At 36.9% G+C, this 13,730-nt stretch overlaps 1 protein-coding gene across 27 annotated transcripts in view; it reads right to left on the reverse strand.

Annotated features, from left to right (window-relative positions):
- The window catches only part of LOC5579421 (glutamate-gated chloride channel), a 472,520-nt gene that overhangs the window by 184,595 nt on the left and 274,195 nt on the right, over positions 1-13,730 (reverse strand). For all 27 annotated transcript variants that reach the window (XM_021842806.1, XM_021842827.1, XM_021842825.1 and 24 more), the window contains exon 4: positions 12,005-13,009. In XM_021842806.1, the coding sequence (XP_021698498.1) occupies positions 12,005-12,999 (995 nt within the window). In that variant the 5' untranslated portion in view covers positions 13,000-13,009. The remainder of the gene's footprint in view (positions 1-12,004; positions 13,010-13,730) is intronic.

A 13,730-nucleotide genomic window follows, 5' to 3' on the forward strand; every position in this document is an offset into this window, starting at 1 on the left:
TGTTTAATTGAGAAATATCCTGAAGAGCACTCATCAAATAAAATGGAATTACTTTGAGAATTATTCCATGACCGATGTTTGGCATTAAAGGCACCAATGACAACATATTTTGACTTATTGCGAGTCAATTTACGCAAGTCAGTTTGGAGCAAATTAACTTGCTGCCCAGAGCATTGAAAAGGCAAATAGGCAGCTATGAAAGTATATTTACCAAACTGTGTTTCAACAGAAACACCTAAAGTTTCAAAAACTTTAGTTTCAAATGATGAAAACAGTTGATGTTTTATACGCCTATGAATGATGATTGCAACTCCCCCACATGCCCCATCAAGTCGATCATTACGATAAACAAAAAAGTTAGGATTTTTTTAGTTTAGATCCAGGTTTTAAATACGTTTCGGTAATAACTGCTATATGCACGTTATTAACCGTAAGAAAATTAAACAGCTCGTCCTCTTTACCATTCAGAGAACGAGCATTCCAATTTAAAATATTTAAATTATTATTTGGATCCATTAGAAAAACGTAATCCAATGACAATTTGATTTGTAAATTTTACACCTACTTGGACTGCTTCAGTCATAGTGGTGGCTTTGAACATTGCATCAATCATTAGATTCAATTGTTCAGTTAGAAAATTAAAATCAGAGGCAGACATGCCATGTGATTTCCCATTGGAATTTCCGGTAGACGAAGAAGCGGAGTTACCTGTGGCGGTAGGGTTTTTTCCATTTGATTTGAAACAAGTAGAATGGGTACCCATGGATCGAACAGGGGAGGAGTTCGAATTTCCTGCTACGATATCAGCAAAGGATTTACCGTGGGTAGATATATTCGAAATTGAAAGATGCGAACAACTACCCGACGGATTAAAATTAGTTTGTGAATGAGCATGATTATGATCTTCCTGATGGGTATGATTCATGATCAAGCGATCGTTAACTGAAATATGAGCATTGTTCGATACTCTACCAGGCAAATTCCGGAAACGACCGTTATCGTAACGGATATTATCTTTCATCTGCCTGGCACGAGCCTCAATGACCCTTTTGCGTGAAGGACAATTCCAAAAATTGGACTTATGGTTAGCCCCGCAATTACAGCATATGAATTTGGTGGTATCTTCCTTCACTGAACAGACGTCCTTAGCGTGAGAAGAACCTCCGCAAATCATGCATTTAGCATCCATGCGACAATTTTCTGTACCATGACCCCATTTTTGGCACCGACGGCACTGAGTGGGGTTCTGGTAATTTCCTCCAGGTTTCTGGAAATGTTCCCATGTCACACGGACATCAAACAAAAGTTTTGCTTTTTCTAAAGCTTTAATATTATTTAGTTCTTTTTTGTTAAAGTGAACTAAATAAAATTCTTGAGAAAGCCCTTTCCGAACAATGCCAGATTGGGTTCTCTTTTTCATAATGATTACATGAACTGGGGAAAATCCAAGTAAATCATTTATTCCATTTTTGATCTCTTCATGCGATTTATAGTCACTTGAGAGACCTTTCAAGACAACTTTGAACAAACGTTCAGTTTTGTCGTCATAAGTAAAAAAATTGTGCTTCTTCTCTTCAAGATGTTTGAGAAGAAGTTCACGATCTTTAAGAGTTTCCGGCAAAACGCGACAGTCTCCTTTCTTTGCGATTTGGAAGGAAACCTTGATTCCCCTAATGGAGTTCAAGATCTCCTGCCTAAATCCCCCAAATTCGGAACAACTGACCACGATAGGCGGCACTCTTTGCTTCCTCACTTGAATCAAAGAGCCTGGGCTAGAGGCTGCTTCGATTTGGTGTTCGGAAAATTTGTCTAGAGCATCGAACTGATTGCTCATTTCGATACAATTATTCATTTCACCCTTGGAAGAAAGTTCGCATTCCGGGGAAGCGTCCTTTCTTCTATTCTTGCCACGTGTAGTGACAGTTTTAAAACCCACTTTTTTGGAAGGAAGTAGTGAATTCAGAGATTCACCCTTCCTTTTGTTAGTTGTTGATACCATGTTTAGTTAATAAACGAGAAAGACGTGACCTTCGAGAGGTTTTTTCCCTAGACGGTGTCCAAGAAGGATTACCACCGCTAGCTTTCACCAACGGGTCCAACGAAAAATCGAAGGCACGGGTCCAAACAAGGATCGTAAAGGGATCAATAGTAGAAACTGAAAAGTACTGTTTTAGTAGCACTGAAAAGTACCGTTTTTAATTTTAGCACTGAAAAGTACTGTTTTATTGCTTTAGGTAGTTTTTAAGAAAACTTCCAAGAGCAGAGACAATTCGTGTACGCACAGCACGAAGGTACGATGCGCACTGTTTGAGGAATAATGATGTAGTTTGTTCAAGTTGTCATGCAGAAAATATCATGAAAACCTTAACAAATATCATCGAAAAATTTGGAAGCGTCGTTATAGCAATTATTGCAGGCATAAAGGTGACCAATTTTTCAAAGAGAACTGTTTCAATTACATTTTCGGTCGTAGCTCAATTTATGTCGTTAGTAACTTGAATCTTGGAGAAGCGACTAAGAAAGACTAAGAAGAAATTTAATGAAAATCTTCACCGCGTACCTAATGCTCAAGTCACTAACAATACAAATTCAACGACCACAACTTAGGTCGAAAATTTAATTTTGAAATCAATTTTCTCGTTTTTTTTTCACATAAACTTCGAAATAACACATTTGTATCATAACATGTGTTTTTTTTTATGAATTTGTTGAGCAAACTATGAACGGTTCGTCACTTTAAGTGTTGACATAAGCGCTTATTCATGTTTTATGAAATTTCGAGATTTATACCTTTGAATAGTTCGATGATTAAGATGTCGACGCATTGACAGATAACTTTTTAAACAGAGGTTCATGAATCGCATCACTTACCAAAGTGAATCCTGATCATGTAGCTTTGAAGTCCTCCCAGTAACAAAACTCCATCCGGTGGCAACCATGAAGATGCAGAGGTATACTCGGTCTTTAGTAACAATGGATGTCACACTAACATTTCTTCCCTTCCCCGATAACCGTTAGAACGTGGCCGGTGCCGTTATTGACATTACCAATTTTAGAGTACTCGAAAATGTACATTGAAGATGATATGCTACTCCCAAGCTACATCTGTTGGTTCCCTGTACAATTTCGATGATTCTTGTCAATCACAGAGTAGCAACTACGAATTTTACGGTCATCAATGCTCATGCTCATGCTCAATACAATCTTTGGACGAAATGTTCTTCACACGAAAAGGCACATCTCTCGCGAACATGTCGTGGTGATATTCTCTTTTTTTCGTAGTATTCAGTGCAATAAAACTCCAAAAAAATGGCATTTCTCACAGTTTTTGGTCATATTTTATAAAACGTTCAACTATATGAAGATCACCCCAAAAATATGCTCCTAATCAACACAAGCAACTCAGCTGAAAATGTTGACAACCTACAAACGATCCACAGTGGAACGAAACTGAAAATTGACATTCAAAACATCTTAGAGACGTTTTAGTGCATGGGTGTCTTCATTGTTTTGAATTAGCATCCCGAGTAACAATAAACAAAATATTTTTAAGTTGGACTGAATAGGGCATCCAGGCAAAAAATATATTTTTGAAAGAAATTTTTAGCGCGATCATGACTTTATCAAAAAGTAAGATCTTTTTATTTTAAACAACTTTACTGAAAATATTTGATATTTTTGACTTCGTTTTCACGGTTAAATTTTAAAATTTAACCTATTTTACCATAAATATCAGTTCCTTCCATTTCTATGCTCAATATGTAATTTATGAACATTAATTGTACTACAACAATTTATACATTACAAAAAACACAATTTTGCAGAATACACCAATGTTGTGTAATCATCACATCGAAAGATATAGTACAGTTATGGTAAAATTTATATAATTTTCGACTTTTTTTCTAGGCAAGTTTTTCCAGAAACGGAACTTTTCGGCCTCATTATATCAGCCAAAGCCCCATGGTAATATATAGAATGATCGGGTTTCACATGTTCATTGATTTCAACCATTTTTTGACAAGCTTTGAATTTAGATCTTCAATACCGCAATCTGGGGTATCATTGATCAGCGGGATAACATTGATCGGAATGACTCATCCCTTAAAAAGTTTGCATTATCATTTATTGATGGTACATTTCCAAATCATGAATGCTTCTCTTTTATCTATTCATGAGCTAATAAAAGTGAAGATTTTTGCGAAAATTGCGTTTACCTTATGCGTAAATTTGACAACTTTTCGAGACAATGTTTTTAATGATTAAGGATGACACTTCCGAAGATTCATGTCTCACATAAGTTATGCAAACGATATGAGCAAGGAAAATGTGGCTCTTACTAAAAACGGCATCGCCGAAAACGATTGTGTTGTCAAAACTTTCACAAGTATGCTCAATTAGGCAACATTACCAAATTACTGTTAAGAATGTAAATTTCCATAAGGAAATTTCCTACCTGTAGGCGTATACCGTGGTTCTAGGTATTTAAAATTTAAAAATAACTGAAAAAGTAAATGACTTATTAGCGTTTGGCCTTCTTTTAGCCGAATATCTTCAGGGGCCATGATTTAAGTAGGCAACGACATTTTTAACATTACCCAACGTTGTTAACATAAGTGATCAATGTTACTCCATATCAGCTAAATCAAAAAATCGTCTAAAACATTTTTTTAAACATACTTGAATCTTTCAAAAAAAAACAAAAAAAATACAGTAATATACAGTCACGAGCTATGGGTGGCAGAACTTGTTTTAAAAATATAAAATTAGCCACATTTGCATTTTTAAACAAAATATTTGAGATATATTCAAAAAAAAAAATATCAATGTTACGACCGTTCAAAAAGTTTACTGATGGAGGAAAGCAAACTGATTGGACGATAGCTAGAAGCTTCTGCAGGATTTTTGTCTGGTTTTAAAATTGGAACAACCTTAGCATTTTTCCATTTGTCAGGAAAATATGCTAATTGAAAACATCTGTTAAATATATCAACTAAAAATGATAAGCAACTTTCTGGAAGTTTCTTGATGAGGATGTAGAAAATTCCATCATCGCCAGGAGCTTTCATGTTTTTGAATTTTTTTAATAATAGTTCTTACTTCTTCCAAATCAGTCTCCCAGGCATTTTCGAAAACGTTCTCTTGATTGAGAATATTTTCGAACTCCTGAGTAACTTCATTTTCAATTGGACTAGTAAGTCCTAAATTAAAATTGTGCGCACTTTCAAACTGCATAGCAAGTTTTTGAGCTTTTTCGCAATTAGTTAGTAATAATTTGTTTTCCTCTTTCAATGCCGGTATTGGCTTCTGAGGTGTTTTCAAGATTTTAGATAATTTCCAAAAGGGCTTAGAGCCAGGGTCCAATTGAGAAATTTTATTTTCAAAATTTTTGTTTCTTAATTTAGCAAAACGTTTCTTGATTTCTTTCTGCAAATCCTGCTATATAATTTTCATAGCAGGATCGCGAGTGCGTTGAAATTGCCTTCTCCTCACGTTTTTAAGATGGATCAAGAGTTTAAGATAATCGTCTATAATCACGGATTCAAATTTTACTTCACATTTTGGAATTGCAATGCTTCGGGCTTCAACAATGGAATTTGTTAAAGTTTCAAGAGCATTGTCAATATCAAGTTTAGTTTCTAAAGAAATGTTAACATCAAGATTATAGTCAACATACGTTTTATATATATTCCAGTCGGCTCGTAAATAATTGAAAGTGGAGCTTATAGGATTGATAATCGCTTCTTGGGATATTTGAAATGTAACAGGGACATGATCAGAATCAAAATCAGCATGAGTAATCAGTTGGCTACAAAGATGACTAGAGTCGGTTAAGACCAAATCAATCGTAGATGGATTTCTTGAAGAGGAAAAATATGTGGGGCTATCAGGGTATTGAATTGAGAAATATCCTGAAGAGCACTCATCAAATAAAATTCTGCCGTTGGAATTACTTTGAGAATTATTCCATGACCGATGTTTGGCATTAAAGTCACCAATGACAAAAAATTTTGACTTATTGCAAGTCAATTTTCGCAAGTTAACTTGCTGCCCAGAGCATTGAAAAGGCAAATAGGCAGCTATGAAAGTATATTTACCATACTGTGTTTCAACAGAAACACCTAAAGTTTCAAAAACTTTAGTTTCAAATGATGAAAACAGTTGATGTTTTATACGCCTATGAATGATGATTGCAACTCCCCCACATGTCCCATCAAGTCGATCATTACGATAAACAAAAAAGGTTAGGATTTTTTTAGTTTAGATCCAGGTTTTAAATACGTTTCGGTAATAACTGCTATATGCACGTTATTAACCGTAAGAAAATTAAACAGCTCATCCTTTTTACCATTCAGAGAACGAGCATTCCAATTTAAAATATTTAAATTATTATTTGGATCCATTAGAAAAACGTAATCCAATGACAATTTGATTTGTAAATTTTACACCTACTTGGACTGCTTCAGTCATAGTGGTGGCTTTGAACATTGCATCAATCATTAGATTCAATTGTTCAGTTAGAAAATTAAAATCAGGGGCAGACATGTCATGTGATTTCCCATTGGAATTTCTGGTAGACGAAGAAGCGGAGTTACCTGTGGCGGTAGGGTTTTTTTCCATTTGTTTTGAAACAAGTAGAATGGGTACCCATGGATCGAACAGGGGAGGAATTCGAATTTCCTGCTACGATATCGGCAAAGGATTTACCGTGGGTAGATACATTCGAAATTGAAAGATTCAAACGGCTACCCGACGGATTGAAATTAGTTTGTGAATGAGCATGATTATGATCTTCCTGATGGGTATGATTCGTGATCAAGCGATCGTTAACTGAAAAATGAGCATTGTTCGATACTCTACCAGGCAGATTGCGGAAACGACCATTATCGTAACGGATATTTTCTTTCATCTGCCTGGCACGAGCCTCAATGACCCTTTTGCGTGAAGGACAATTCCAAAAATTGGACTTATGGTTAGCCCCGCAAATACAGCATATGAATTTGGTGGTAGCTTCCTTCACTGGACAGACGTCTTTGGCGTGAGAAGAACCTCCGCAAATCATGCATTTAGCATCCATGCGACAATTTTCTGTACCATGACCCCACTTTTGGCACCGACGGCACTGAGTGGGGTTCTGGTAATTTCCTCCAGGTTTCTGGAAATGTTCCCATGTCACACGGACATCAAACAAAAGTTTTGCTTTTTCTAAAGCTTTAATATTATTTAGTTCTTTTTTGTTAAAGTGAACTAAATAAAATTCTTGAGAAAGCCCTTTCCGAACAATGCCAGATTGGGTTCTCTTTTTCATAATGATTACTTGAACAGGGAAAAATCCAAGTAAATCATTTATTCCATTTTTGATCTCTTCAGGCGATTTATAGTCACTTGAGAGACCTTTCAAGACAACTTTGAACAAACGTTCAGTTTTGTCGTCATAAGTAAAAAATTTGTGCTTCTTCTCTTCAAGATGTTTGAGAAGAAGTTCACGATCTTTAAGAGTTTCTGGCAAAACGCGACAGTCTCCTTTCTTTGTGATTTGGAAGGAAACCTTGATTCCCCTAATGGAGTTCAAGATCTCCTGCCTAAATCCCCCAAATTCGGAACAACTGACCACGATAGGCGGCACTCTTTGCTTCCTCACTTGAATCAAAGAGCCTGGGCTAGAGGCTGCTTCGATTTGGTGTTCGGAAAATTTGTCTAGAGCATCGAACTGATTGCTCATTTCGATACAATTATTCATTTCACCCTTGGAAGAAACTTCGCATTCCGGGGAAACGTCCTTTCTTCCATTCTTGCCACGTGTAGTGACAGTTTTAAACCCCACTTTTTTGGAAGGAAGTAGTGAATTCAGAGATTCACCATTCCTTTTGTTAGTTGTTGATACCATCTTTAGTTAATAAACGAAAGAAGACGTGACCTTCGAGAGGTTTTTTCCCAAGACGGTGTCCAAGAAGGATTACCACCGCTAGCTTTTGCCAACGGGTCCAACGAAAAATCGAAGGCACGGGTCCAAACAAGGATCGTAAAGGGATCAATAGTAGAAAAATAGTACTGAAAAGTACTGTTTTAGTAGCACTGAAAAGTACCGTTTTTAATTTTAGCACTGAAAAGTACTGTTTTTGTAGCACTGAAAAGTACTGTTTTTGTAGCACTGAAAAGTACTGTTTTATTGCTTTAGGTAGTTTTTAAGAAAACTTCCAAGAGCAGAGAGAATTCGTGTACGCACAGCACGAAGGTACGATGCGCACTGATAAGTACTACTTAACTATCAACATCACTAGGCCCTCCATTCTCTATACCTGCAACTACAGTCGACTCTCCACGTCTCGATGTTCTACATCTTGATATCTCTCCCTATGTCGATGATTCCTTCGGTCCCTTCTTTCTGCATACATTTTCTCTCTCCATATCTCGATAGTCCTCTTATATCGATGTCTCCCTATGTCGATGTGATCTTGTTGATTTTTTGTACCATATTTTTATTCCATAATAGTGGCCCCGGCAAATTTCGTCTTGCCATCAAGTAGGCTGTTGAAAAACGTCTTGAAACGCCCTGTGCAAAATGGAGGTTCCGTTCATTCCTGTTTTTTTTTTCAACTTTCCCGTTCAATATCCTTTGCTTTTTATGTACACAAACACGTCGGAACACTTCAGGAACATAACTATGGAAGAATTTTCAAAATCCAAAATCTGATATCCCGTTCTCAAGCCATTTCGTGACATACAAACACCACTCCATTTTTATTTATATAGATAGAAGATGTCGATATCGACATGTGGAGAAGCGACTGAATTTACTTCGTTTTAATAGAATTAATCGTCAATCTGTTTATTGTTTTCTAGGTCGTGTTCGACTCAATTACGAAAATCTAGATGTGGCAGTTTATATCACAGACTCAAAAAGAAGATGGTAATATCTTAACATGAACGGGGAAAGCTGATTAAGCTAATAAATACAATCAAGTGTAAGAATTGTTGACGAAGTGCCTACTTTTTTGTAGCATTATAGCTGCCGTGAATCGCAAGTCAGTCCCATCTTCATTTTCGTCAAAATAGAGTTGAGTCCAGTTTGCAACATATCTTTCAATGCTCTTTCAGCTGCACTAATGAAACATTATGATTTGTTCGGTAAAATTCAGAAAAAAAAAACAATAAGCAATATTGTCTGAAAAGTATCCATATATCAGTCCCAGATTTCCGCACCGTGTAACACAAAAAAAGAATCGTATTTTGGTCTTCTTTAAATTGAATTGAAAAAGTTTGAATTTTTTTGGATTTTTTTTATATTGTCGCTTTATGAGTTTATAAACTTCAAACTCGATTTTTTTCAATTCCTTCTTTTTACAGATGGGACTGAGTAAGCTTGTAATGCCATTTACTCTACCCCTGAGACGAGACTCGCGAAGAGGAAAAATATCAACGTCATATGCAGCCCAGATTCCCCTCTCACGAAACGTCAAATGCAGCCCACCGTTTTTATGGCTGAAAAAGTGAAAAGTATTGTGTTCAAAGTAAACTGTTATTAAAAACCTCAGTCGGCGGAGCAGTTTTTTCCAAAGTTGCTGATAAATCTAAGCAGAAGATTAATTATTTCTAATGTCTGCTACGTTTGCTGGCATGAAATTTCACTCAAAAGGCTATTTATGAATCGATGTGATGCAAATTCAATCATTTTTTGCTGAGAGGTTCATGTGAGGATTTGAACAGCATGCGCATAATTGGTATAAACACAAAGTGGAATAAGAAAAAAACTCAGCAACCACAGAAAAAGAAGACCGTCTTCGCGAGTCTCGTCTCAGCTCTACCCCAAACGTATATGATTGCATGTAGAGAAATAAGCAGGTTCAGTTGTGATGGTGCTGAGACAGTTCTTGATGGGGTTGTAGTTGAAGTTGTTTAAGAGCCATAGTACACTTGTGATGTGTGATGATGATGTTTCCCGTGTAGTAAACACGTGTTCTGGCTGCAAATATCTCCTTTAATGGGGTAGGTAACCAGCTTAGGGACCCACAACTTGCATAGTTAAACGATAATTCTACACTGTTGCTTGAAAAAGGCATATATGACTTTGTAGATCCATTCTTTCGTTAATAACTTCGCCAAAACTCCTCGCGATTTTTCTTTCATACAACACTGAAAAGTGTTTTCTTTAATAATTCAAAGCCAGCAACGATGAATGTAAGCATGCCCAAATGAAACATTGTCAATTTTTCCTGTATAGAACGCTGATTCTTGGTTCTCTAACCACATTTATTTAAGAACAGGGGCGAAGACTATTAGGTGGAAAAAATACGGCAAACTTCAGTGAGCGGTCATTAAGTGTGAATTAAAGTTGCATCAATCAGGTGGAGTTCAGCGGCCCCGTGGTCGATAACCGCGTAAGTTCATTTTAATATTAACGTGAGTGTACAGAGCAACCAAATCATTCCAGATCTGAAACAAAGTTTAATACTTGCTCTATTCGACTGTAACAGTAATCACATGCTTTATCTTCTAACCATTATTGTGTTACATTTATTCTAAGATTCTTTATTTCGAAATAACATCATTTTTAATTGTAAATTTATTTGTTTTTATTTACTTTTCAATCGGTTCAACGTAGCAAACAACAATCAATTAAAATTATTCCAATAAACTATGGAAAAAAAAAATAAACTTAAGCCACTCCAGTAAGTAAAGTCAGTTGTAAATATATCTAATTATAACAACAGTAACAATTGTATACTTGTTAAGAACAGTTTGACCAACTTTTTGAGCATTTTTGTAGGGTTTTTCAGTGTGTTACGTACTTTTAATATTTTTTTTTATTGAAATTTTCATTCAAAAACTTCAGATCAAGATTTCTTGAGATTCCTCCTAGGGATTTTTTTTTAAATTGGCCCAGAGGTGCAGAATAACCTCAGAAATCGAGCCCTGTACTCAGATTTAATGGACATTTTTTTTTTGCATAATAACGGTCTGTCGGGGCACCGTGTGGTCATCCTCCGCTGTCCCTAAAAATCGGTCCTTCGCATTGATTTTGCTACTGCAAATTGTAAAATCCGATGTAGATTTAGAATAATTTTGTGGGCGGAATGTTCAACTTCATATTTAGAAGAGTTGTATGATTAAATGAATTGAATATTTTGATCATAATAACGTTTTCCATTTTCTCCACATCTTCCCTACAATTATGAGGTTATCGAATGACAAAGGTCTGCTTCCCATCGACATCTGTTACAGAAATTATATCGTTCACTGAAAAAATCCACATGGAATTAATTCTTCAATCAATCGATGTTCAGGCAGACTGAGTGTTTTTTTATGGTTTCAGGAAAACATACCCCAGGCATTCGAAATATCAAATTATTTGCATTATTTGCTGTAATATTGAAACTTATTTGTTTGATTATACATATGTATTAAAATAAAATCAGAATTGATGGGGTCCTTAACTTATCTTCAGAACGTCAAAATATCATCTAGTCCGGCCTGTCTAAACACCGTTCAATTCATAGCCCTTAGTTACTATAAGATTCCACCTATTGCAATTTTAGAGATAACTTTCCGCTCCACGGTTGAACACAAGATTTATTTTATTGTAGATTTAGCGGTAGAACTTTTACAGTTGCTTTAGAACTTGGCGGCTATCGCAGAACGGAAAATTTTCAAAAAAAAAAAAAAAACGCAATATCATCAACCTAAAAAAACAAGTAGAAATGTTGTTTACATTTGATGTCCTCAAAAATGTTGCACTGTGTTGTACTGAAATAAAATCTGCTCTCGTGTGCATCATCTTCAATATGAATGTAGCATTAAACAAACACAGATAGAAGCAGCATGGTCTGTTAGAGTTACAATAAGAAACGAAGAGAAGCCCATCTATAGACAACTAGATGTTTTGTTCAAAGGAAGAGACAGTAGTAGAGAAAAGGTCGAGGATACGAGCCACAGTTAGTTTAAATTAACTAGATTAATAAAGGGGAAGAAAATAGATCATCTGGGTTATTTCTAGTATACTTACATAGTATGTGGTGTGTCTGAGGCAACTGTTGGTATTGTTAGATAACATAATGCTAATATAACGCTAGATGCTGCATATAAACAAAGTGAGTGTCTTACAAGATAATGACTACTAGTAGGTCTAGCCGCCGCCGCCGCCGTCGTCGTCGTCGTTGATGATGATGCTAATATTGATGATTCTGAAATCGTAGGGGTTTCGTGCGATGAAGGATCTCTGGAAGGCAACCGAAGGCTGGACGAAGAAGGCGTCAGCAGCAAGGCTTGGGACGTTGTCGACGATAATGATGCTGCTGCTGATGGAGCTTGTTCCAACGATAACGACGACGAGTATGGCAACGTTTTGGTGCACCCGGTTGTGGAAGCAGTGCTGCCAATCGGATGAACCGGTGCTACCAAAGGATCACAGGACGATAATGGCGGTAACGGGACCACCTTTTGCTGCGGTTCTGCAGTCGATGTACAGGAGGCTCTTGATATAGCTACTCTCGATGTTGTTGAGCGGGGGAAGGACGGGGACGACGGCGGAAACGGTTGGTATTTCGATGCACTCGGTTCAGGGGGGACTGATGGAAATGGCCCACTTCCGATGGAGACGCAGGGTTGTGCAACGCTCCATCCGGAGCCACTTCTCACCACTACATATTTAGAGATAAACTGTGAGAGTTTATCTAAAATAATCGCCGAGCACTGGTACGATGATAAGTGGAACGGATGGAAGAGATTGAATGGGTAATGAAGGCTGATTCCGGAATTGACTCCTGTCGGTGGCTCCGTTGCAGGCGGGAGGATGCTTGTGGTGCTTTGATGTTCACCTGCTGGTGGTGATTTGCTCTGGTTGTGGGCTTTCGGGCGGAGCTTTTGATGCTTTTTGAAATTGCTGACAGAGCCGACTGGTTTGAGCTCTGGTACGGTCAACTGATCACAGCCAATTGTTTCGATCCAACTTTGCTCCGAGTGTGACGTGCGATAATGCGCTTTCTCGCACGTGAAACCCATATTATGACATCTGCAATTGGAAAGGGAGAGAACGAGAGAGAGGGAATGTGAATTATTTTGAATTGCAATCATTGCTATCTGTAATTGAAATCAAACGGTAGAACAGGTTTAGAGGACATGAAGGTAAATCGTTTAGTTATTGATACTATTCTAGATACTAGGGTGTCTCAGAAAAACAAAACAATAGTTGAGAAGTCATGGTGCTCAACCCTAGAATGAAAGATTTGCAATTTATTTGTAGCATTTTTGTAGACCAAACAAACCATATCAAACATCAGTTCTCGCATAACTTATGATCTCGCCCTAAAAGCCATTGGTAACGATGTGTGTAGCTCGGTGTTTCTGAGTATTTGGATAGATTTACACGTTATTTAACAACGTTATGATGAAGAAAGGATCATTATCTACCTGCCGGTGGTGTTGGTTTGATTGCCTATTTGTTCATTTGCTCAGAAACAAAAAGCTACACACGTGGTTACCAATTATCCCAGATTACGCGAGAGTTGTATATTTTAATTATGATTTATCATATTTGTGGCTAACAAACCGAGAGGAAGTTTTAACAAATACCGAAGTGCTAGACATTACATAACCTCTACGAATGGATTTGAGAATTTTTCAATTTCCACGTCAATTCGTCCATTCAATTTTATTGCAATGTTCCTACAGTATCAGACAAAACATATGCAACTTTTTCGATTTTTCATAAACAATGGTCAACTTTGGAGGCT

The sequence above is a fragment of the Aedes aegypti genome, chromosome 2 (assembly GCF_002204515.2).
Source record: "Aedes aegypti strain LVP_AGWG chromosome 2, AaegL5.0 Primary Assembly, whole genome shotgun sequence".
Classification (NCBI taxonomy): domain Eukaryota; kingdom Metazoa; phylum Arthropoda; class Insecta; order Diptera; family Culicidae; genus Aedes; species Aedes aegypti.